Source organism: Trachypithecus francoisi, unplaced genomic scaffold, assembly GCF_009764315.1.
Source record: "Trachypithecus francoisi isolate TF-2019V2 unplaced genomic scaffold, Tfra_2.0 Lachesis_group20, whole genome shotgun sequence".
NCBI lineage: Eukaryota > Metazoa > Chordata > Mammalia > Primates > Cercopithecidae > Trachypithecus > Trachypithecus francoisi.
The window spans coordinates 35,783,856-35,808,155 of record NW_022681466.1 but is presented as its reverse complement, the minus strand read 5'-3'; the positions used below and the strand labels follow the sequence as shown (position 1 = coordinate 35,808,155).

Sequence of the window (24,300 nt, the reverse complement as noted above, 5' to 3'; positions counted from 1 at the left end):
AGAGGGACCCTGTAGTCCTGTGGATCATCACAATGACTAATCCGATTGCAGCAATAATAGTAACTCACATTTGCTGACTGGAAGCGTTAAGCACTTTGTGATGCACTCTACATGCATTATTTAATTTCATTCTTAGAACCAGGCCATGACACAGACGTTGTTAACCTCATGTTCGGGAACCTGAGGCACGATTCGAGTAGCTTTCCCAAAGTCTCCCAGGTAGCAGGTGGCTGGGGGCTGTGCTCTTAACCACTTCCCTAAACGCCTCCACCAAGCTGGGCAGACACTGCCCCTCTGCCTTCTCGGGTTCTCCAAGTTGAGGGGATGGACTGGCTGGGGGAAACATCCTCATCCTCCCGCTCACTGCTGGAAGCAGGCAGAGCTGTGAGTCCAGGGTCAGACTGGACCCTAAGGTCTCATCCTACTCCCACCAGGCAGCGTGGGTGGAGATATGCAGCCAGGGCTCAGTCACAGTGCTCTGCCAGTTCCTTCAGTGGGCAGCATCAATGCTCATGTACAGAGCCGTGGACGCTGCTCCTTTTGTGGTGGCAGAAGTGCCAGAGCTGCCCAAAGGCTGAACCAGGGGCCCCAGGCAGCCTCTTCCTAAACACATACAGAGCACTGCCCTCCCTGGCCCCACTCAGTCCCTGAGACTAGGGCTCAATGCCCCTGCTTCCAGAAGCCAGAGGAGTTTTTCTCAGGGCCTTTGATTGGCCAGACGTCCAGCTTGGAAGAGACCCAGAGGACACCAAGCCCGAAGCAGGACTTCCTCACTCTTTTGTTTTGTTTTTTGAGATGCCAGGCTGGAGTGTAGTGGCACAATCGTAGCCCACTGCAGCCTGGAGCACCTGGGCTCAAGGGATCTTCCTGCCTCCCGAGTAGCTGGGACTACAGGCACATGCTACCACACCTGGCTAATCTTTTAATTTTTGGACACGGTTTTGCTGTATTGCCCAAGATGATCTTGAACTCTTGGCTTCAAGTGATCCCCTTGCCTTGGCTTCCCAAAGTGTGGGATTATAGGCGTGAGCCACTGCACCCTGCCTGACTTCGCCTCCGACCTGCTGCTGGGCGCCCTGGTTTGGCCTCTCCAGCTTTCCCTCCGTCTCACACAGGCCCTGTGCCCTCCGCATTTCACCCCTCCTGGGGAGTCTGCTGCCCATCAACTCACAGCCTGGCAAAGGGACCACCACACTGCACTGTGGGCAGGGGGGCAGGTGCCATGCTGCATGACCCAGCTCAGGAGTAGGGTGAGGTATGGGCAGCTGTGCCCTTGCCTCCTCACAGAGAGCGACCCCACCCCACACCATCTCCCTGGGCACATGCTCCCAGGTGACCAGGGTTGCTTCTCTCTAAAAAGGCCAGCCCCCTCTCTCCGCCCCCTCTGACACCTCTGAGTTTGGACCGGCTCCATATGGAGTGGGGCAGCATGTGGATCCAGCTTGCTTTTTTTTTTTTTTTTTTTTTCACCCTGAGAACAGTAGTGCCAAGGATTGAGCTATCTCATCCTTCACTTGTTTCACGAAAGCAGAGGCACCTTTCCTTCAGGTGCTACTCATTCATCATCCCCCTACCCCTGGTGCCTGTCTATCCTGGCCCAAGGCATAGAGGGGCAGCTGCGGGTAACAGGCCCATTTCCAATATGAGCCAACAGGAATGGCTCTCCAGCATGGGCACGGGGGCCGGTCTTAGTGATGCCGGAGCTGCCAGCACCCTGTGGCCCGCACCAGCACCCATTCTTTCTTGGGGGATGGGGGAAGGGGGTGAAGAACCAGGGCGAGTGGCTGCTTCCTCTTCCTTGGTTTTGCTCTCTGCAGCATGGGTATATAGCTCCCACCGCCCAGGGAAACCACATCCCTGGAGAACGCAAGGTCACAATGAGGTGACTGGGTCTAGCCACTTGCCTGAGAGCCACTCCTCCTCTCCTGCCCTACTTCGGGGCCTGGAGAACAAGCTCTTTGAGAGCTTTTCCCACTGACCAGAATCTCCACACCTCTAAGCGGGGAGGCGGCTGGGGACACTTTCCTTATTTCCTGCCACAGAGCCCCCAGCACTCCCTTCCGGGCCCTGGCAAGTTCCTCATGGACTTCCCCCACAGGTGTCCACCTCAGCCACAGGACAGCTGCCCAGACCTGGGGGTCTTGGGAGTGGGGGAGGAGGGCAGCAGCCAGGAGTTGGGCCACTGAGGCAGAAGGTCCAAGGGCGCCCCTAAAAACTGCAGTCTGTCTCCCTGTCCTCTTCCAGCAACCCACCCGCATGGGGCCCCATCTGGCACTGCATGGGCCGTAGGTCCACACCCTTCCCACTTCCTAAAACTGTTCCTCATGCTGAACCTGTGACTCCTCTCCCCCTCCCCCACACTGAACGGAGTCTCGGCCCCCCTGTCACAGCAGATCCATCTCTGCGACCTCCAAGAGCAATTGATCCCCAGCCCCTACACATGCATGTCACTGTCCTCCTTGACTGCAAGCTCCCCCTCCTCACGGTGTGCCCCCGCACCTCCTGACACCTCTCCACCTGCTTGCAGAGATCAGTGTACTTCTCAATCGTTGTCCATATCTTTTCCAAAAAGATTCCTCAATGCTTTTCTTTTCAAAAGGGAAAAAAAAAGGAAAAAAAAAACAATGCCAACAGCCCAGCGTCCGTGAGCAACCCAACAGTAACAAAGCATGCGTTCGGGATGGAGGAAGGTAAGGCCACACATTTCCATTTGCCGCTTGCTCCTAGGGCTGGGCGGCTGGGATGACTTGGAGTGGGGAATCTGAGCAGCCTTCCTCCCCTCCACTTCCCACACACACCCCTGCTGCAGGGGGAGGAACAGAAGGGGTCTGAGAGGAGGCATGGAGAAAAGTACCCACAAAGCTGCCCTGGGGCCAGCAAGCCACCGTTTCTTTCACTGTTAGTCTGTGTTGAAGAATGGGCCCCCACCTCCCCTTACCACATCATTCATTCATTCATTCATTCATTCATGCTAGAAATGTTTAGGGCACCCATGATTTTCCAGGCCACTAGGGATACAGAGATAAGGCACAGAACCCCCCTGAGGGGGTCTCCTCTAGATGAGGAGACACATGGGAGGGTGAGGGGGCCTGGGCTAGGAGTCAGCATAGCGCAGGGTGGGGTCTGGCAGGCTCTGTGGGGGAGGACAGGGCAGGCTCATAGAGGAGTGGATACTCATGCTAAGCTTTGGAAGATGAGTAGGTGTTCTGGGGCCCAGGGAGCCAGTGTAGGGCTTTTTAGAACAATTTACATGAGCATAGGCCCAGAGGCCTGGAACCACCTGGATGGGTCCAAACACCACACAGCTTCATCACTTTCATGTCTCAGACATCATAATGGGTACCACTAGTGAGGGGTTGGCAGCAGGTCATGGGAAGGCCATTTCATAGTGCTGGGGAGTTCAGAGCTTGCCCTGGGAACTGTTGGGAGTGGTTGAAGGCTTTTACGCGGAGGAAAAGCGAGGTGAGGGCTGTGCTGTGGACTGCCCACTCTGGCTTTGGCACAGGGCGGGTGACCTGGAGTCAGGAGACCGAGGCGCACAGTGCAGGCTTAGCCAGGGCAGAGGCAGAGGAGGGAGAAGTTCAGCAGAGCCTTGGTTACCCTGGGATGTGGGGGCGAGGGAGAACGCTGCCCCCATCCATCTTACCCGGGCCTAACTGGCAAACGGAAAATTCGAACAAGGCACTCAGGCAGTCCCTGGCCCCCAAGAACGGCACATTCATCTTGTAAGTCCCTGGGCGGCTTTCCCTGCACTGTGGTGTGATGGGCTGGGGTGCGTCCATGAAGACTGATTGGTGGGACCACCGAGGCTGCTGGGGTATTTGCTGGGGGCCTATGCCAAGGGACGGTGGGGGTGCCATGCCTGGGCCTGGGCTCCCGTTTCCTGGCTTCCTTGGCAGTGTGGACGTAGAGGCATTTTGCATCAAGGCTGTTGAAGCTGTCTCTGAGCTGTAAAAAGGGGCCAGCCTTCCCCATCCTGGTGGCCCTGCCTGCTTCTTCCTCGGGGGACTTCTTCCTTAGGCCTGGCGGCCCGATCCTAAGGAAGCCCCTGCTTTTCTTGCTCCTACCGGTGCTCTTCTCCCGCCCGCCTGGCCCTGCTGTCAGCGCCCCCTAGTGCCGGGCCGGCCGCGCATGAGGGCGGTGGTACCTCAGAGATCGCCCACAACTCGGCTTGCTTGTGGGGAAAGAAGGCAACAGAGGGGGCTCTTGGAATCTGGAGCTTCCACGTAGAATCCCCAGGGTCTACCCTCGGCTTTACCACCCTGTCCATCTCATAGCACGATGGCCTGTCACCCCAAATTAGGGTGATACTGAAGAAGGAGCAGGAAAAAAAGATCCTACCTGCCTTGTTTTCTATCCGTATCCAGATAGCTCTTGACTTTGCCAGGCAGCCAATGTCCCTTGGAGATCAGGGACCATAGTCAGGCCCTCGGCCCCTGTCCACAGTCCCATCCCCCTACTTTCCCCAATTTGCCAAGAGGCCCTGGTGTCCCAGTGAACTGTCCCACCAAGACCCAGGCCACAGACTGGGCTGATGGATCCCAAGGGCCCCTCCCCCCACAGGGCCCAGGTGCCTGCCTCCTCCCCACTCCACTCTGTGGCCGCTGCAGGCCTGCAGAGAGTGGGGGTCAGTGGCTCGCTCCTGGCTGGCTGGTGCTGGCCGGCCCAGGAGTGAAGGCCGTGACCCCTTCATTCCCTAACCAGAGCCAGCTGTACTGCGCGTGTGGTGGCAGGAGGCCTGGGAGCGGTTGCAGGCTGAAGACCAAGGTCTCAAGCCAGACCAGATGAGTGCAACGTTTGTGCACATCTTGCTCTTTCAAATAACTGCTTTGAGGTCCTGCACTCCTGGGTGGACAGGCCAGACCCCCTCAGTCACAGGCAGGCGTCCCTTGGAGAAGGTTGCAGGTCTACATATCTTGGCTTGGGGCAGACACCAGAGGCTGCCCAGTATGTCTGTGCCCACATGTCAGAGCCCCCAGGGGAGACTGAAAGGGAATCGGAACTGACCACCTTCAGAAAGCCAAGAAGTAATTGGTTCTTCCTTACACTCAGCAAGCAGGGAATTCCGTTCCCAATCCACCTACCCCAGGACCTGACTTGGGTCCAGAGATGGTAGGACAATTGAGGGGCCCATAGCTGAATGAGATGGGTTAAGCTGCCATATCTGAGATGGCGTGCAGGGCCAATATGGATGTGCAGGGCCAAGGAGGCAGAGGAGGAGGAGGACAGGACTCCCTGACTGCCCTTCAGGTTGATGCTGAGGGGCATCCAGGAGACTTGGGGCCCAAAAGGAAAGGAGAAAGGAGGCACTTCAGGCAAACAGGGACCCTCTCTTCACTGGAGAAGGCCCCTCTTAAACCAGGCATCCTCTCCCAGGGAAACAGGACACTTGCCAGGAGGTGCCAAAGATGAGCCAAGACCTGGCCATCAGGCGGACTGTGTGGGTGAGCATGAGTGAACGAGTGAGTGGCAAAGCCAGGCAGAAGCTCCAGGCACAGGCAGGGTAGGAGAGACGTGGGTACAGATCAGGCAGGGGCGCTGCAGGCCCTCCGGTGTCCTGGCTTCTCCCCGCCTGCCTCCCCTGTAGAGCCAGGACAAGAGACACTGTGGAGTTGGGGGCATGCTGGCTGAGCATGAGTGTGTGCAGGTGCGGGTACAGGCCCTGTGAAGAGCTGTGTCGTCCACACACATCGTCAGAGTGGCGTGCTTTGGGCCTAAAGGTCTTCCCGCAACAGGGAGACCGTGCTCTCACACCGGAGTCTGCCAGCCAGGGGGCTTTCCCTCCCCTGGCTGAGCCTTCCTGTGACCTGAGCTGCCCCCTGCCCATCCAGGGAGCAGGTGGGGATCCCCCTGCGGAAGGACACAAGTGAACCCAGAATGGTGCCTCAAGGCAGGCAGCCTGGCCCAGATGGTGCCCCCACTCCCCAGACCCAACTCTAACCAGGCCTGGCCCTCTCCTGTGTCTTGCAGAACTTCAGCGAGAGGGAAGCATCGAGACTCTGAGTAACAGCTCAGGCTCCACCAGTGGCAGCATACCAAGAAACTTTGATGGCTACCGATCTCCGCTGCCCACCAATGAGAGCCAGCCCCTCAGCCTCTTCCCGACTGGCTTCCCGTAGGTACCAGCAATCTGCTTCTGACTGGCCAGCCCCTCCCCTGCCGGAGGAGGGGAGAAGCCGCGCTCTGGTCCTACCCTCCAGTCTCTGCTCCTCCTTCATCAACCACCTTCCCCAAGCTTAGTGACAGCAGCCACCCATCCTACCTGGATGGAGAAGAGACCCTTCTCCAAGCACCTCGGCGCACCTGCCCTCTGCCACACCTGTCGGTGGAGGCTGTGGCCAGGAGAGACTGCAGAAGCTTGGTCCCTGTGTATGTTTGCATATGACATCCTGCATTGGATCCGCTTTTGTATTTTTTAACCATACCCACGGTGGGGCGGGGAGGGGGGCCTGGAACAGTGACCAGATCTGGGGGCCTGAGTGGGGACAGAGTTGATGGTCCACCCGGCCATCTTGACCCTGAGTGGATAGTCACAGCCTCAGCTCACGTCTGGCTGTGACACGCTGGCCCCAGCTTCCCCTGGTCAGCCCCACTCCAGCACAGGGTGAACGGAGGCCCAGAGTACTAGGGAAGGAGGAAGGAAGGAGACGCCTCTTCTTCCTCCTTTCTTTCCCCATCTGTTCATGGGAAGAGTTTGTCTTTCTTATCTTTAAGCCCCTTTACCCTGGTCCTGTACTGATCAGTGAAGGAAACCGTGGTTACTGAGGCCCTGTCGAAAAGTGCACGTCTTGTCCAATAAATCACGCTGCAATTGGTGTCTATCCCTGAGTTGCTGGGGTCACGGTCCTCTCCAAACGCTGAGCAGAGTCCTTTGGCCTGAGTGCCCAGGATCCCAACACCCCCTTTCATGTGCAGCTTGGGGGCAGAAAGAGTCAGTGGAGGGTTGGAATGGGAAGAACTTTTGTCCTGGAATTTGGATGGGGCCTGATTTAAGCCCATTCTCCAAGCATCTTGATTTAAGTCCATTCTCTAAGCATCTTGCCTGTTACCAGAGGTAGTGAGTTCTTGGGGTGCCACAGGGTTGGACCCTCCTCCCTGGGGATCAGGGCTTGCCTTGTGCTGGTGGGTTGCTGTCAGGGGGAGAGTCTGGCAAAGCCTTACCTGGGGGGTACCTTGTAATTGTCTCTCTTTTTAAACTCAGAAGATGGAAGGGTGGTCAGGTGAAGGTGGGTATCTCATGAAACCTGGCTGGAACCTCAAAATCAGATGACAAGTTCCTGATTTTGTCCCCCCCGCCCCACCACCACCACTTCTGGACCTAAGTCAGTGGCAACAAGGAGAAAAGAACAGGGAGAACAAATGGTGCGTTGAGCAGGAAGGAGACGAATGCTAGTCCTTTGTCCCCTTCCCTGGCCCACACTTCCCAGAGACCCCAGGCAGGCCTTGGAGAATGGAAGGAAGCCCACAGAGCCAGGTGTGGTTTGGGTGAAGTTTAATGGAACAGCCATAGAAAAGTTGAGTTCACAAACAGGCCTTCCCATGCAACTGTCCAGCCAGAGCTGGGGCAGCTCCTGGGGACCCTGCCCGCTTCACACACACCCATCACATCCTGAGAGGCCTTCATCTTCAGTACCCTTCACCAGATCAGTTGGGCATGTTGAGGGCAGAGGTGGAGGGTTGTTGAATCATACTAGGCTCTGTAAGCTAAAAAGATGATCCTGCACGGGGTGGCATAAGCCAGTCCCTCCTGCCTGGGCACCTGCAGGGCAAGAAGTCACATGCCAGACTGAGGCATGCCGGGAACACTAGCCTGGCCCCAACAGTAGGGGGTGTTGGAGCAGCTGCAGCTTTTCCCCATCTCCTGAATTATTGATGGGCCTGGCACTGCCCCTACCCCCAGCTACAGCCATGTTTCAGTCATGGGGACAAGGAGGAGCGTGCTACCGGGCTACCTGTGCATGCTGCCCATGGCCTGTCTTCCTAGGGATGGCTTCAGCTGCCCTAGGAAGCATGAGCCTCTCTGAAACCACCCCAGGACACATGAATGTGGCAGAGACCTTGCTGCCAGGGGCTCTCTCAGCCATTCAGGGAACTGGCTGGCAGCTTACAGAGTCAGGAGTCTTCCCTGGCCTGGCCCTTCCCCTTCAGCGGGGGCAAAACAGCTGTGGCCTCCCCACAGGGAAAGTGGTGGGTGTAGGGCTGGACTTGCCGGCTGAGCTTGCAGGACAATCTGGTTATTCATCTGCTTGAAGCCAGGGCAACTCTTTGAGTATGTGGGGGAAGGGTGAGGATAAGAGAGACCAGATAAGCTGGCCCCACAGCGGCTGCCACTGGAGCTCAGGTTATCAGAAAGGCCTTGGGCCTGGCCTCCGGCTAATTGGGGAGGTTATGAAGCCTGCCATAGCCTGTAATCAGCTGGAAGTGAGAGCTGGGCCCCAGGGTGGGGGACCTTACTGGCCACTGACCCCAGAGCAGCCGCTTCCTATCCTCTACAGATAACATCCAGGGCAATCTGGGACTCACCCCCAGCCCCAGCAGACCTCATGGTGGCATCACCTGGGAGGGCATCAGAACATGAATCAAACTGTGGCTGGATCACGGGACCTTTAGGAATCCATGTGACCTCCCGATTCTCTCAGCACTACCTGGTCAACAGGCAGCTTTACTACGGACTTCCAATTTGATGAAGGAAAAATACCTTCATGATCTGGAAAGAGGCTGGTGGGAGCCAGCGTAGCAACTGAAGGTGCGAGAGTACTGTCTGGGATGAGAAAAGGCCCGGGAGGCCTGAGGCCAATTCAAGCACACAAGCTCGAACACCAGGGCCAGCCCCTCTGTAAATGAGCAGAGGCCAGGCCAGGCAGCCACCAGTCTGGAAGTGGATATGGTTTCTCAGTGATAATTTTTTATTTTCACAATTCAGGGACTCATGAAACTAGAAAGTACCTGAGAGTTCTGTTCGATCCTCGTTTTTTGCAGATGACAAGCAAGCCTGAGCTCCAGAGAAGGGCAGGGCCTTGCCCAAGGTCACAAAGTCACACACCTAGTGAGCTGATCCCTGTCTGCACCTGGCTGCTTAACACCCTGGCCAGTTCCCTTAGAGGGACCCAAATCCGACCTGACCTCCCTGTCCTGTGCCCCGATCCCATCCAGGACGCTGACCCTGCTGATCCCCATCCGGACTCCATCAGGCTTCCTGCCCGGGCTGAGAGACTGAATTTGCAGCTGCTCCCTTGCCCCTGTCTAGTTGGAAGGCAGCCCCCACACTGCAGACCTAGAACTGGAGGCTCTAGAGGCAAAGGGACAGTGCATCCTGTATGTCTCGAATTCAGAGCAAGAGCCCAGGGGAGGGTGGCAGCCCTGGCATCTCAGGATCACCTTGCTGTTAGGGGCAGGGGTAGGCAGCTCAGCAGCACCAGCTTCTTAGGAGTGGGTTTGGACTTGCTCTCTTTAAGGTCCCAGGGTCCCATCCCAGCTCTGCCACCGGCAGGTACGTGGCCTTGGGTACATGACTGCACCTCTGGAGTTCAGGGTCCTCATATGTAAAGGAGGGAGTAGAGGGGAGAGAGCGGCATGCCCTTCCCGGGGGCGCGACAGAGCGGGAGCAGGCAGAGGGGAAGCTGCGGATCCACAAGGCAAACCCATGGTTCCAGGGGAAGTTGACAGCCAGGCCGGGTGCCCCTTAGCAGGGATGGGGAGGGCGGAGGCGGCACAACTAGAGCCCAGATTGTGGCACGCTGTAACCACGCTGCTCCAGGAAATCCCGACCCGCTCCCTGCGAAAGCGTTTCCGAACGCGAAACCCAGAGCCTGTGAGCGCGCCGGCAAGCCCCGCCCCTCTGTCGCAGGTGGGCCTGTCCTAGGGGGTCCTTCCTGCGCTCTACTCCGTCTCTCAAGCCACTCAGTCGATCGCCCCGTTCACGCTCCCGTGATCCCAGACACCCATAACCATGATCTCGCCTCCATGCACATCCAGCGCACGAAGGTTCACAGACGCGCACCTCACTTCTGCGGACCAGGTGTCCCAAGCGTACAGCCGCCACCCGCGGAACCGCGGCCCCGGGCCAGTGAGTCGTCTGCAGCTCCCCGGGTTATGGGATTCCGCAGAACTCTGGGAAAGTTACCCGAAGTCCATCGGGGATGCGGCCTTGGTTCTCAGCCGCGTAATCTCGCCCTCAGGTGCAGAACGACGCCCTTCCCGGGCCCACAGCTGCCAGGCTGGGCCTTGCCATCGCATGCGCCGGGGAAGACCAGGGACGGGGCCACACAGGCCGTGGCTGCAGAGGCGCTTCCCAGGGCCACCCCGCGACCATGAGGGAGTCGAGCCGCTTGCTCTCCCCGCGTCCCCCGCCCCATCCCAGCCAGTTGGCCCGACCCTGCACGGGATAATTGGGACGGGAGGGAGGCGACGGGCGGGCTGCGGCTCCAGAGAGACTGCGCGCCTGTCAGCGGCAATTTGTTTAAGTGGACGGGACGGGACGGGCCGCTGCGGTCTGGGGTCACCGAGGCCGCGGCCCCCACCCCAGCCAGACCTGGGACCGCGGGGGATCCCGGCCCGGCCGCTAAACGGAGCTGGCTGGCGCCAGGGCTCCGGGAGGTGCGGTCCGGCGGGGAAGCCATGATGGGAAGCGACTCTGTCCAGGGAGTGTCCTTCACCCCCACACTTCCCACGTCCAGGCAGGGACCGACGCGCCCGGCGGCACCCTCACAGCGGGCCCATAGCACGGGGCCACACACGTCCCCTGAGCTTAGCCTGGGCACATTCGTCTGCCACCGAGGGCTCCCAGTCTGCAGCCCGCGCCCCGACACTCGGACGCACGTCCGTCGCCGGCTCTGCCACGCGGGCGCACAGCCCGAGCTTCCTGCTGCCCACTGCCCGCGGGCTCACGCAACCCCGGCCCTGCACACAGAGGAGGAAGCGACGGGGACCCCCTGCCACCTCGGAGGCTCAACCCGGGGAAGGCCCCAGCAGTCTCCCTTAACCCTGAGAGAGGTGACGGGGCCGGAGGACTTAAGGGCAGCCACGCCAGGCTCCCGACCGCGGCCCCACCCGGCCCAGGCAGTCCCCGCCCCCGCCCCCTTTCGCTGTTGCGGGAAGCGCTGGGCGCACTGACCGCGCGCCACCGGCCGGAGCCCGCCCGACGCCCCGGCCGGAGACCGCCTGCGAGAGGGAGGGGCGGCCAAGCGCGCGTCCCCCGCCCGTCTGCGGGACCCGGCCGATGCGAAGTGACAGGGGCCGGAGCTTTGTTGTGGAGCCTCGGCCGCCTGGCGCCAGCCGCCCCCGCCCGCGCCCTCCCCCTCCAGCCCCGGGCGGCCCGTGAGGCGCCCCCCGGGGCCTCTTAAAGAAACACGCACACTCGACTCCGGGGACTCCGCCAGGGACGCGGGTTCCTGGGAAGGGGGAGGGGGCCAGCCTAGGCGGGGGAGGGGCCCAGCGGGAGCCGCACGGCTCCGCTCCAGGGCCGCCCAGGCCTCCCCAGCGCCAGTTTTCGATGAGCCTCGGGCATTCCTAGCTGGAGAGTTTGGCTGGGGGTCGCTACAGACTCTTCAGAGCGGCTGCAGCCGGACCTCAGAGTGATTGCGGGACCGCGGGGCGGGGCGAGCGGTGGGATCCTGGCCCGGTCAGAGCCCCGGAAAGCCAGAGGGAAGGTCGGTGCCACTGTAGGTGGGGTCGCCGTCCCCAGATGCAGCGCTGCACTGTCGCCGCCACGTTTCTCGGTCAAATAACCCAGGCCTGAGTGTTTCAAACTCTTCAGGCCTCGGACCCCTGGACCAGCTATGGATGGACTAATGAAATGTACTAATGTCTAAAGCGCACACATTTAGATGTACACATACTCTTACAAGGACAAAAGTATGTGTCTACACACACACAAACGACTTTGCAAATGTATTCACGGATTCGTAGGCCGGTACCTGGGCTCCCGGTTAAGGAAAGCTGCCCTGGTTATTATCTGGTCACCTCACCAGCTGCGCAAACGTGCCCACAACGGGTCCCTCCCCGAGGGGCCACATCTCGCCTAAGGTGGAGCCGGCAGGTATTTGCCTATGGAAAACCGCAATGGTTCCTGCCCCGACTGCGTAGACTGCGCAGCACGGAGTCAAAGATTCGTTCTGGCCAGAGAGGAGATACTAAGAGAGGAGCGACCCAGCCAAAAACGAGGTCGTGGAGAAAACCCTGTGGGGGCGGCGCTCACGTGCGGTGATGAGGAGTCGTGAGGCCCCTGGGATCGGTACCGAAAAGTATGGAAAACGGTTGCAGAGGCCAAACTGCTTCCGTCGGTCCCGAATCCGCACTGCCAGGAGAGATCCGACCTTTAACAACGTTCAACAACGAGGTGCCCTGCGACCGGTGTGCGCAGCGGGCGGGCGCCTGCATGGGGCAATGTGGGATGTGGGATGTACGCGCCCACCACGCGGTTGTACGGGTGGGAATGTCACCCGTGGCTAGTGCATGCTCTGTCTTTTCCTTCGGAACACGACCTTCAGGAATCAGCCTGAGTGTTCGCGCCTGAGCCCGATTGGAAGCAGGTGCGTGGTCGCTTCACTCTTCCAGTGCACACCTTGAGTTACAGCTCTCGCTGCATACAGAGGGCACCACACGGGGCCCGAAACAGACACATACACATACCATCACTTCATGGGGGGGAAATACTGGGGCTGCCGGAAAACAAGACGAAGACTGATCACGGAAGAGGGGGCTTCAATTACAGGTGCTCGCCGACACCCCAACTCCTGCACGCGTTACTCAGCACTCCTTAATTTAGGAGACGTGCACTTCCGAGAGATAAGAACAAACTCTAAAAAAGTGGTTGGCAGAACGAAGAGAAGATACCGGTATTCTGGATGAAGGAGACTTTCGTCTCCGGTACCGGATAGGGCGAAAATTCGTTGGGTCGCGGGTGGAGAATCCGGGGTTCGCCCGCGCAGTGCTGCCCTGTGCTCAGCGAAAGGTGCGCTCACCTTCCTAGCCCTAGGACCCGCTCCTCCCGGCCGCCGGAAAGCTCAGGGCGGGGCCCGGGTCTGCGGAGAACTCCAGGTTCCTTCCGAGTCTTCCGGTGAAGGCGGGCGTGGGTAGGGGGTCCCCGCGTTTCCCCAGCGCAAGGCCGCGTCCAGCTCCCGCCCGCGTCGGCCCCAGCAGGGCTCGGCCATGGCTCCACTCACCAGCTCCCGCCACCTGGGATCCGCTCCCGGACCTCGGCAGCCCGAGCCTCCCGACTCGCCCGCCCACCGGCCTCGCTTTCCAGCGCCTGCAGTCTCTTTCCAGAGTGCAGGGACCCCCAGGCGGCGCCGCGACCGGGAGCTGGGTCGGAGGCCAGGCTGGGGCTCGGGCCAGAGCAGCCGGGCCTCCAGGCGCGGGAGAAGGAGGGCGCCCCCTCTCCTCACGGGGCCGTGTCAATGCTTTGCACTTGGGGCCGGCGTGCGGCTGCGGGTCCTTCCCCAAGGCCCCGGGACCCGGGCGCCCCTCGCCTCAGGCCCTTTCGGCGGGTCAGGTCGGCCCTCCGCGCTCTCCAGCCCCGCGCAGGCAGCCGCGGGCGCGGGCGGGCGGTGGGGGCCGGGGCAGGAGGAGGGGTCTCGGGGCCCGGCGGCCCGTCATTGGTTAATATTTTATTCTGTTGACATGTTTTCTTACTGCTGAGGCTTCCGACACCTTCTCCCAGGCCCCCCCTCCCGGCCGGAGCTTGGCCTGAGCTGTCAAAACCCCGCCCCCGGAGACCCACAATTGGTCCAAAAAGCGTAAAATCAGCAATCAAGGGGGGCCTGGCTCGTTAGCGCAGGGGATCCGAGCTGGGCAGGACATGTGAGATAGTCACAGTTTTCCAGAGATCACGACAAGATCTAACCAGTCGCGCGTGGTTCCCGGCGCCGGAGAGGGCCAGCCCAGCCCAGCCCGGCCCCGCGCAGAGCCCCCGCCGCCCCCGCGCACAGAGCCCCGTGCCCCTTGCGGTGCGCCGGACGGGGAGCCCGGAGGAGCAGCTGCCGCGCCCGCCACCCGGGTCGTCCGTCCTCAGCGCGCGCCGCCGCCCGGGCCGGGGGTCCGAGCCGCGCGCCCCCGGCCCCGGCCCCCGGGCGCCTGGGCCGGATGTCCCGATGAGAGAGCCGGCGCTGGCGGCCAGCGCCATGGCTTACCACCCGTTCCACGCGCCACGGCCCGCCGACTTCCCCATGTCCGCCTTTCTGGCGGCGGCGCAGCCCTCCTTCTTCCCGGCACTCGCGCTGCCGCCCGGCGCGCTGGCCAAGCCGCTGCCCGACCCCGGCCTGGCGGGAGCGGCGGCCGCGGCGGCGGCGGCGGCGGCAGCGGCCGAGGCGGGGCTGCACGTCTCGGCACTGGGCCCGCACCCGCCCGCCGCGCATCTGCGCTCGCTCAAGAGCCTGGAGCCCGAGGACGAGGTGGAGGACGACCCCAAGGTGACGCTGGAGGCCAAAGAGCTGTGGGACCAGTTCCACAAACTAGGCACGGAGATGGTCATCACCAAGTCCGGGAGGTAGGGCTGCCCGGCCGGCTGGAGGGCGCGCGGGCGGGCGGGCGGGCTGGGGCATGGGACCTCACGGATCAGAGCAGAGCCGGGGACTGCTGGCTTCCGGCTCCAGGCTCGCCCTAGCGTCACGCTTCGCTCTCACGGACAACCAAGTTGACTTTTCTCGTTTGGCACCGGAGCGATGTTTTTTAAACGAAAACACTGAAATCCTCCGAATGAAATAAAACGAAAACATACTGCTGAAGAATAGCCGCAACAGTTCTGAGTCCCATCGCGGAGGAGGCCCCGCGGCTTGGCCCTGGCGGTCTCCTCCGCCCCGCGCTCTCGCTCTTCTGTGTCGGGTCAGTCTCCGAGCTCGGGGGAAATTCAACCTCTCCCAGACTCTGTTCCGATCCCGAAGCCCCTAGTGGGACCTGCGTCCCGCTAGCCCCAGACCGGTCGCTCGGTTCCCGGCAGTGAGTCCCGGGTCAGCCGAGCCCTCCGCCTCACCGGGCTGGGAGCCCTTTCTCCACCGCGGAGATCCGAGCCCTGGACGCATACGCCGCCGCAGGCCTTAAAGCCAGAAGAAAGCCACAGCCCTAGCCCCTCCACCCTTCGACTCAGCCACCGAGAATCCAGGCCTCGGGTTCACCCTCTTCCCCCGAACGGCACGGCTAGAATGTCTGATCAGGCTCTGTAACCCAGTTCCCAATACAAACACCCTCCAAGTTTATTTCTGGGAGCTTCCGTCCCAAGTGGGTATTTCCCCTGAACGAATTTCGGGGAGATTCAGGAGAAGGGAGAATATTTCTAGAGGGCCTAGACTTCTCTCCTGGGCGTCGACTTTCGTCTCACATCAGGGAGAAAGAGGGTCCCCAGATCTGAGCACAGGGCCTAAGGGAGGCCGTTTAAGAGAGGATCTGACAGGCAGAAATGGGATCTCCTGGGAGCAACAGCCACAGGTGGGGTCTTCCGGGCAGTGATGAGAGGGCAGAGCAGCCGACCAAAGGGGAAACAGCCAGGCGGCAGCGGTGTGCGCAGCGAGGAGGAATAAATAAAGGAGGAGAGGGAACCTCGGACCTAGAACAGCTGGTTCCAATGGGATCTCCTCCCTTCCCTCCCTCCCAGGCGGATGTTCCCCCCCTTCAAGGTACGAGTCAGTGGCCTGGACAAGAAGGCCAAGTACATCCTGCTGATGGACATTGTGGCCGCTGACGATTGCCGCTATAAGTTCCACAACTCGCGCTGGATGGTGGCAGGCAAGGCCGACCCTGAGATGCCCAAACGCATGTACATCCACCCAGACAGCCCAGCCACGGGGGAGCAGTGGATGGCCAAGCCTGTGGCCTTCCACAAGCTGAAACTGACCAACAACATCTCTGACAAGCACGGCTTCGTGAGTGTAGGGGCAGGGTGGGGACGGGGCAGGAGATTGTTGACCCAGCACTGCAGTTGAGCAGGAGAGCAGGGCGGCAGGATCTCCCAGGGGGAAGCGATGGGCAAACCCCCAGAGTGCCCCTGCCCGGCTCACTGCCCTGTGGCCTACATGGGCTTGGCCTGGGCCCCAGGGCTCTCCTCTGCAAGCCTGGGAAATTGTGGGGGTCGGTGGCTGGCAGCTCACAATCTCAGTTTGTCAGGCCGTGGAGGGCCCCTCCTAAGGTCAAGAGGGAGGCAGGTGCTGCCAGGACTGGGTCTGCAGTGCTGGGCCACGGAGGTCACCCTGCTCTTGGCCTGTAGGTGCCCTTCTTGGAAGAAGTGCCCAAGACCTCAACTTGTCCATCACCCTTCCGCTAAGACCCGCGTCCCTGGCCCTCCCCCAAGACTAGGGGATTTAAAAGTTAAACTACCCTCCCTACCCACCCCCCAGCCTCCCTAAGACCTTTCCCTCCTCCCACAGGCAGATGCCCAACTAGGAGGAGAGGGTTTGGGGGTTCTCTCCATTTATGCCTGAGCAAGGCCCCAGCGAACGGGGGTGGGGGGGGGTATTTCATAGGGCAAAAAGAACTGCCCATTCTTGAGGCAGGGCAATTGGTGAGCGCCGGAAGGTTGGACTCTCATCTCTGTGGGGTTAGGAGCTTAGCAGTGCCAGAAAGCAAAAGAGTATTAAGAGTGGAATTGTAGGGTTTTGGTTCTTTTTATTTTTTATTTTTATTTTTTTTTTGCGGGGGGGGGATTGTTGTTTGGTCGGTTTTGGTTTTTGTTTGTTGTAGTTTTTGTTTTGTTTTTGCTATGTCTCATTTCTGTTTCCCACCGGGAACAATTTTTAATGGCAAGAGAAAGAGAAGCTGTAAAAAAGAAAAGTGAGAGGAAAAGTAGAAGAAAAAGAAACAAGGGTGAGAAAAGAGCAGACAGGAGAAAATGGGGAAGGGGAAGAACCGAGAGAGAGAGAGAAAGAGAGAGAGAGAGAGAAAGAGAAATGGAGAGGGAGAGGTCAGGTACCCAAAGAATGGAAAACTCGGGCCCGGGCCAGCGACTGCCGGCTGACCCCCGCCCTCCCCGCAGACCATCCTGAACTCCATGCACAAGTACCAGCCGCGCTTCCACATAGTGCGAGCCAACGACATTCTGAAGCTGCCGTACAGCACCTTCCGTACCTACGTGTTCCCGGAGACCGACTTCATCGCAGTCACTGCCTACCAGAATGACAAGGTGCGCGCGGCGGGCGGTGGGCTCAGCCCTTGCACTGACGCCCCTCAACACATGCAGGCCCAACCGTCTGTTCATCGCCCCCGAAGCCCCCTGCACGGGATCCGCGCTCTTGCGGCCCGCCCCTGAGCACCGAGTCTGGCATCCATACACACAGCACCCACGGAAGTCCTCAAGGCGCCCTCTCAAGCCCACCGCGCGCACACACAGGCTCCCCTGGGGCGAGCGAACAGCTGGGCCCTCGTTCGGGTGGAGATGTTTACTTAGCAATTAGCTGAGACTCCGGGCCCGCGCTGACATTTTTACATTCTATTCGTTTATTTCTTGGCTCAAGAATGAGAATGTAAATGAAGAGAGGGCGCCCAAAGCAATCTGCCCAAGCTCTACCGATGCTCGGAACCCAGGGCCCAGTTTTCACTCTCTCGGGGGAACCAGAGGGTGGGACAGGTGACATAGCCCCCCCCAAAGCACCCCTGGCTACTGCTCTAGCTCAGTCCAGGCCCCAGACCCCTTGGGAGGCGCTTAGAGAATTTCCTTCCAATTTTCTGCTTGCGGCTTCTCCACCCTTGTTCTAGTGGGGCAGAACATCACCCCTCTAGGCCTGTGGCTTTGTGAACCAAGGTGTACGCCGGGCTGTGCGTGCTCCGTTTGGGGCGTGTTGGATACCTGTGGAGGCGTGTGAATTCGTTTGGTTCTGTGGGCGCTTGTTCTGTCTGTGCATACTTGCGTGTGCGCGGGCCCGTGAGTGTGACTTGGCTTTGTGTGTACCTGCAGCCTTGCGTGTGAGCTGCAGTCTCTGTGCGCGCCTGCTCGGGTGCGGAGTCGTTTAACTTGCGCAAGCCCGCGGGCGGGTGTGCATGCTTGGGCCGGTTCCGACACCGCGGCAGAGCTTTAGACCTGTGTGGGCCTGTCTAGGGATAATTCCTCGAACGAAGTTTTTGGAGGACAGACCCCGTCGCTTTCCGCGAGGCCCTCCCACCGGCCTCAGCTCGGGGCGACCCATCCCAGGCGGGTGGGTACCAAGTGGACGCTCCCCGGGTCTTCCCTCTGCGGCCAGCAGTCGCTGACCTCGGGGTGCCCCCGACCAGGCTGCAAGAGCCACTGCCTGACTTAGCGCCGCCCCCTCGGTCCCCGCAGATCACGCAGCTGAAGATCGACAACAACCCGTTTGCCAAGGGCTTCCGGGACACCGGGAACGGCCGGCGGGAGAAAAGGTGAGGGGCGAGGACAGCAGCCCTGTGGCGGGTGCCTGCAGGAGCAGCGAGCAGGAGGGATGGAGGGATGGGCTCCTCGCTGACCCGCTCCCTCCGCTCATCCCCAGGAAGCAGCTGACGCTGCCGTCTCTGCGCTTGTACGAGGAGCACTGCAAACCCGAGCGCGATGGCGCGGAGTCGGACGCCTCGTCATGCGACCCTCCCCCAGCGCGGGAACCACCCACCTCTCCGGGCGCAGCGCCCAGTCCCTTGCGCCTGCACCGGGCCCGAGGTGAGGGTCGGACCGGGGCAGGGGGGGTGGTCCTCAGGTCGCTGGGCTGACCTTTTGCTGAGCCACCCGCTAATCTGAAAGGCCAGGAAGGAAGCGTCAGCGAGTGTCTGGGATGGGGTTTCCGTCTCGGGACTCCCCTACGAGGGCGGTTGCCGGTAGCCAGAAGATCCGGCCGGACTCCGAGCCTGCCCCCTTGGGCGCCGTGTAATTCTATGGCTGTAGGGTCCTCTCCAGGGCTTGGTTCCTTCCACTGTAAATCTGGGGTCTTGGATTAGGTGACCTGCAGCCGCCCCTTGCCCGACTGCAGCAGTTCCTCCGACTCGGCCTCCCCGAGAGCAGCCCTTTCCGAATGTCCCTGATCCTGCTCGTCAGCCTCCGCCTGGGCCCCTGTAACCCGCGCGCCCTCTCCCCGCAGCTGAGGAGAAGTCGTGCGCCGCTGACAGCGACCCGGAGCCTGAGCGGTTGAGCGAGGAGCGTGCGGGGGCGCCGCTAGGCCGCAGCCCAGCTCCAGACAGTGCCAGCCCCACTCGCTTGACCGAACCGGAGCGCGCCCGGGAGCGGCGCAGTCCCGAGAGGGGCAAGGAATCGGCCGAGAGCGGCGGGGACGGTCCGTTCGGCCTACGGAGCCTGGAGAAGGAGCGCGCCGAAGCTCGGAGGAAGGACGAGGGGCGCAAGGAGGCGGCTGAGGGCAAGGAGCCGGGCCTGGCGCCACTGGTGGTGCAGACAGACAGTGCGTCCCCCCTGGGCGCCGGACACCTGCCCGGCCTGGCCTTTTCCAGCCACTTGCACGGGCAGCAGTTCTTTGGGCCACTGGGAGCCGGCCAGCCTCTCTTCCTGCACCCTGGACAGTTCACCATGGGCCCTGGCGCCTTCTCCGCCATGGGCATGGGTCACCTGCTGGCCTCCGTGGCAGGCGGCGGCAACGGCGGAGGCGGCGGGCCTGGGACCGCCACGGGGCTGGACGCAGGCGGGCTGGGTCCCGCGGCCAGCGCAGCAAGCACCGCCGCGCCCTTCCCGTTCCACCTCTCCCAGCACATGCTGGCATCTCAGGTAAGGCCTGTGACCCCACGGCAGCGCCAGCAAGGGAGAAGGCCCAGGGAGCTGGAGGCGGAGGCCAGCGGAGGGCCCGAGGGGTGCCAGGGTCCCTGAGAGCCTCTGGCAGGCAAGAACTTCATCCAGGGGAGGCCCCGGGACGCCCTTTAGGACACCTGGGTTCTGAGAGACGAGGACTGTGTTGTAGGTCCAGTGGCTGGCCAGGGCGCCGCTTCTGACTCCCGTGTGACCTTTGGCAAGTCCCTGACCCTCTCTGGGTCTGCTTCCTTCCCTATAGCCCCAGCGAGGAGTGCGGTGCCCATCCAGACTCTTCTGACCCTCACAGACCAGGGCCGCCCCTGGCTTTTGTGAAGTCTTCTCTCCTGGCCTCAGGACATTTTTCTTGGGAACAAAGACCCTTGGTTCCCTGTCCATCCTGAAAGGCTAGGGTGGCCAGACAAAGGGAGGAGGAACATTTGCATTATTTTCTGAACAGTTGACCGCTAGCCCTCCCAGAGGTCTCTGGCCCCTCCTAGACCCTCAATGAAGTCCTCTGTCCTGGTGAAGGACAAGGCTGGTCTTTCCCCTACCTTGAGTTCCCAGCACCCCTAGCCACATGTCAGGGATGAGAACTCAGCTCCTCAGGCCCCATTGAAATTCCCAGCTCCCAGGGGAGTGTTGATGAAAGTGTGGCTGGGGGCACAGTAAGGAGATCCGATGGGGACAGTGGCCTCTTTGGTTGCTTGGGTGGAATATTCCCTGTGGAAAGATTTGGAATCTCTTCATTCATTTTCTTCCCTCTGAGGTTTCTGGCAAATTGAACCCCTGAGATCTTATCTCAAGGGAAGGAAAATAGCAATTCAGGTCTGAGAAAGCTCCTTTGGTTCAGAAGCAAATATTTTAAAAGTTGGGTGGGGGTGGGGGTGGGGCAGGCGATTCTGAAATGAGTTTTACACATAGCTCAGTGTTAGGGTGTGTGGAGTGTTTGAGGTATCACCATCACTCATCTGGGGCTCTGGGCTGGCGGGGGAGCCTCTGGAGAAAGGAGTTCAGGGGCCAGAGGTTTAATCTGCACCCCTGATTATTTGTGTATGTGAATGCCTCCTCCCCAGACAAACTGGTAATGGCCACCAGCATCACAGAGGTCGTGAGGAAGTCAGGGCTTCTAGACACAGCCTGGCCAACAGGTGCATGACCCGGGTGAGAATACCAGCACCTGGGAGGCATCCGTTTTTAAGGCTACTGGTGGTTACATTCCCAGGCCAGTGCAGCCCATTCTAGACATCAGGTAGAGCCAAATCCCAAGACATGTGAAGCCTCCCTCCTTTCTCCCAACCTGAGATGCCAGGTTTGAAATGCCCAGGAGGGTGTTTTCTCAGGCCTGATGAAGCTGTCCCTTTTCTTCTCCCTACTTGAGCCAGGCCTGAGGCTCCCTGGGAGCCCAGCGCAGTCATCAGCCCCCTGCCCTCCTCCCCATACCCACTGGCTCTGGGGAGTAAGCCATTATCTCAAAGGTCAGGCCGTGCACCAGCCAGACCTCATGAACTCAGGAAGGTGCTTGTCCAGGAGTTCCTGGCTCCTGTGCCCTTCACAGGCAAAGACTGCATTCCTTCCTCAGCTGCCAGTGAGGTGCTGCCAGGCGTTCCCTGTAGAACTTTCAGGCCAGTTTATGAACTACTTGGCACCTGTGCCCTTCTCCTGGCCCAGGCAGGAGAACCCTGAGCAGGTGAGCAGGCAGAAGGGGACTTTGCAAAGTGCCTTCCCCAGGGTGTGTGCCCTCAGCCCTTCAGACCTGCATATAGGAGGGTGGTGAGGATACTGTTCTCAATGAGCAGAACCTCCAAGACACCCAAAGCTGCCCGTTTGCCACCGGGCCCTATGCCTGCCCCGTTTTCTCCCTCAAGGCCTTCACCCATGCTAGTGCAGTCACCTGGAATGTCCTTTCCATTATCCCTGCTGTAATGCCCAGCACAGAACTTGATGGCAGGCCTTTGCATGGTAGCCTGAAGCAATCTCGCCCTTCTAAGTGGGTTTGGCCACAGGCACACTGGCTCATGCTCACCTGTGCTGCCTGTGGTTATAATTATGTGCGTTGTTGTTTTACATCCCTAAAACAGCAGGGCAAGGTGTCCAGGGGATAGCACCACCCCAGCACCCAGCCCACCTTCAGAAACACGTCAGGCAAAATGTCTAACCCTTGTCTTGTTCTGTTTCTTCCAGGGAATCCCAATGCCCACTTTCGGAGGCCTCTTCCCCTACCCTTATACCTACATGGCAGCAGCAGCCGCAGCCGCCTCTGCTTTGCCCGCCACCAGTGCTGCAGCTGCCGCCGCCGCAGCTGCCGGCTCCCTATCTCGGAGCCCCTTCCTGGGCAGTGCCCGGCCCCGACTGCGTTTCAGCCCCTATCAGATCCCGGTCACCATCCCGCCTAGCACTAGCCTCCTCACCACCGGGCTAGCCTCCGAGGGCTCCAAGGCTGCTGGCGGAAACAGCCGGGAGCCCAGCCCCCTGCCCGAGCTGGCTCTCCGCAAAGTAGGGGCCCCGTCCCGCGGTGCCCTGTCGCCCAGTGGCTCAGCCAAGGAGGCGGCCAATGAACTGCAGAGCATCCAGAGACTGGTGAGTGGGCTGGAGAGCCAGCGAGCCCTCTCCCCAGGCCGGGAGTCGCCCAAGTGAGGGGCTGCCCAAGCTGCTCCCCTGCCACGCAGGCCACCCGGGCTGCCTGCCCCTGCTGCTTGGGACGTGTACAGCACAGAATGGGTATTTATTTAAATAAAGGAGAAAAGTGGGCTGCAGCAGCCGGAATAGAGCCTCGTCTGGCAAGTCGGGGCCTGGGACACTTCCCTGGGCCTCAACAAGGAATCAGGCTGCCGGAAACATAGTCACTTGGGAGCTGCTGGGCTAGGTCCAGATCCGCTCCAATGTCAAGGTGGCATCCGAGGGTGACTCTGGCCTTCCAGCGCGGTGGGAGAGGCCCAGCGGTCCCGGCAGAAGCCAGAAGGTGCAGGGGCCAGGGGTGGGAGCATCCGAGGGGGTCCCAGAGCCCTGGGCCTTGGGCCTGGACCGCGTGAGAAAACTGGGTTGAGGGATGCTGGAGCCAGTTACGACTGACGTCAGTGTAGACCTGAGCTGGGAGGGAACCTGTTAGTTTCCCCACCTCTTCCCTAAGAGACAGGCACCCCTCCCAGCCCTGGGTCAGCGGAGGGAGTGGCACTTCTGCCTTGAGTCCCGGGGGGAAAAAAAAGATATTTATGAAATAAATGGTAATTTGTGTAAATAAGCTTTAAGGTTCCCAGAATATGCAAATTGGTATTAATTTATTCAAAGGTGTACATTGCTGTGTACATATATTTAGAGATTAACTCATACATTTAAAGTTTTTTTCATTTTACATGAGTATCTAGATTGTACAGGGCTTAGGGGGCCTCGGCTGCGGGAGAAGGCCCCGAGCCCCAGAGGAGCCACCACCCCGCCGGCCCCTCGGCCCCTCCGCCCGGGTTTGACTTGCCCTGCCCGCGGGCTCCACCTCAGGTTTTCACTTTTCGCTCCGGAGCGAGAACGAAACGACAAAAACGCGAGAAAACAATAAAACGCTACAAAGCGAAGTGAACGGCGCTGTGCGCTCTGTGGGCCGCGCGGGGCTGGGGCGCTGTACGCGCGAAAGGAGGGACGAAAGGCGGGGACAAAAGGCTGCGCGCCCCTCGTCCGACGACAGCTGCACCCCGGGGGCGGCAGAGCGGCAGGGCGTCTGGGGCGCTGGCTGAGCCGCGAGGCCGGGCGGCGCCGGCGCGGGACGCGCGCTGCGTCCCAGGCCCGGGCCGGGCTCCCCCTGCCGGCCGCTCCCGCCGCTCCGCGCCACTGGCCTGGGCACCCACCCGGGCCGGGAGGTGAGCAGCCGAGCGGCCTGGACTCCTGACTTCCGACTCCCTCTCCGGGAAACCACACTGGAAACGCATCTCCTTTCAATGCTTCTGGGTGGATGGGCTGGGAGGATGGGTGCTCCTTGTCCGCCCTCTCCCTTCCGAGGAGGGGTTTTGGCTGTGTCCCACCCCTACCGCCCCGCCAAATATCGCTGAGCCTAGAATTCTTTCCCCTCTCTCTGCCTCCTGAACCTCAAAGACAAACATTTCCTCCGCGTCAGGGCTGTTGGCTAGAGTGGCAAAATCTGGACTAAAGTTCTTACTTGAACTCATCTATCTAAATCCCTCTTGGGAAAGTGGGGAGTGGGGTCAGTGGGCTATTCCCATTCCTGCCTCACTTTCCCCTGTATAATAACGGGCTTGGCTGGGGTCTCTCCGGGGTCCCGCTGTGTCAGTCTCCATTAGGCTGGTCCTTCCCCGAGACCCACTCCTACAAGGACATCTGCCTCCCGCCCCGCGCCAGTGAGCTCCCCAGAGCCGCATCCTCCTCGCCCAGCTAGCAGGTGTCTCCAGCCCCGACTCCTAGCAGTGGGGGTGGGGAAGGGGTGGGAACTGGGCGGGCACCCCTTCAGCCCTGGGTCTGGTCGGTCACCGAGCACCCCACCTCCTTCCCAGTTCTCTTTAAGCCTTGGGGCCCCCGAATGCCCTGCCCCAAGGGGCTGCTCACCTTGGACACTGCACAGGGTGGGGCTTGGGGAGGGTGCTGGCTTCCAAAACACCACGGACGTTGAGATGGCGGGAGGGCGATGATGAAGATGGAAT

At 60.6% G+C, this 24,300-nt stretch overlaps 2 protein-coding genes across 10 annotated transcripts in view; both read left to right on the top strand.

The window, feature by feature from the left end:
- The window catches only part of BCAS3 (BCAS3 microtubule associated cell migration factor), a 736,060-nt gene extending 729,239 nt beyond the window's left edge, over window positions 1–6,821 (top strand). For 2 of the 9 annotated variants that reach the window (XM_033183763.1, XM_033183756.1), the window contains 2 exons: window positions 2,600–2,690; window positions 5,971–6,821. In XM_033183763.1, coding sequence (XP_033039654.1) covers window positions 2,600–2,690; window positions 5,971–6,007 — 128 coding nt within the window. In that variant the 3' untranslated portion in view covers window positions 6,008–6,821. The remainder of the gene's footprint in view (window positions 1–2,599; window positions 2,691–5,970) is intronic. The other 7 variants (XM_033183758.1, XM_033183760.1, XM_033183759.1 and 4 more) reach the window with 5 other exon arrangements.
- Window positions 6,822–10,875: 4,054 nt separating this feature from the next.
- On the top strand, window positions 10,876–23,223 carry TBX2 (T-box transcription factor 2). The gene is made up of 7 exons (XM_033183753.1): window positions 10,876–14,485; window positions 15,587–15,854; window positions 16,961–17,107; window positions 18,242–18,318; window positions 18,426–18,589; window positions 19,005–19,639; window positions 21,842–23,223. Exons 1-7 carry the CDS (start codon window positions 14,091–14,093, stop codon window positions 22,292–22,294), a joined length of 2,139 nt encoding a protein of 712 aa, XP_033039644.1. The 5' UTR covers window positions 10,876–14,090; the 3' UTR covers window positions 22,295–23,223.
- Window positions 23,224–24,300: the final 1,077 nt, after the last annotated feature.

What these genes read in the sequence shown, in the direction of transcription:
- TBX2 (XM_033183753.1), top strand. Translation starts at nt 14,091, where the DNA reads ATGAGAGAGCCGGCGCTGGCGGCCAGCGCCATGGCTTACCACCCGTTC. An exon ending in GTCATCACCAAGTCCGGGAG is followed by an intron (nt 14,486 to 15,586) that starts GTAGGGCTGCCC and finishes CCTCCCTCCCAG; the next exon opens with GCGGATGTTCCCCCCCTTCA. An exon ending in GCGCCTGCACCGGGCCCGAG is followed by an intron (nt 18,590 to 19,004) that starts GTGAGGGTCGGA and finishes CTCTCCCCGCAG; the next exon opens with CTGAGGAGAAGTCGTGCGCC.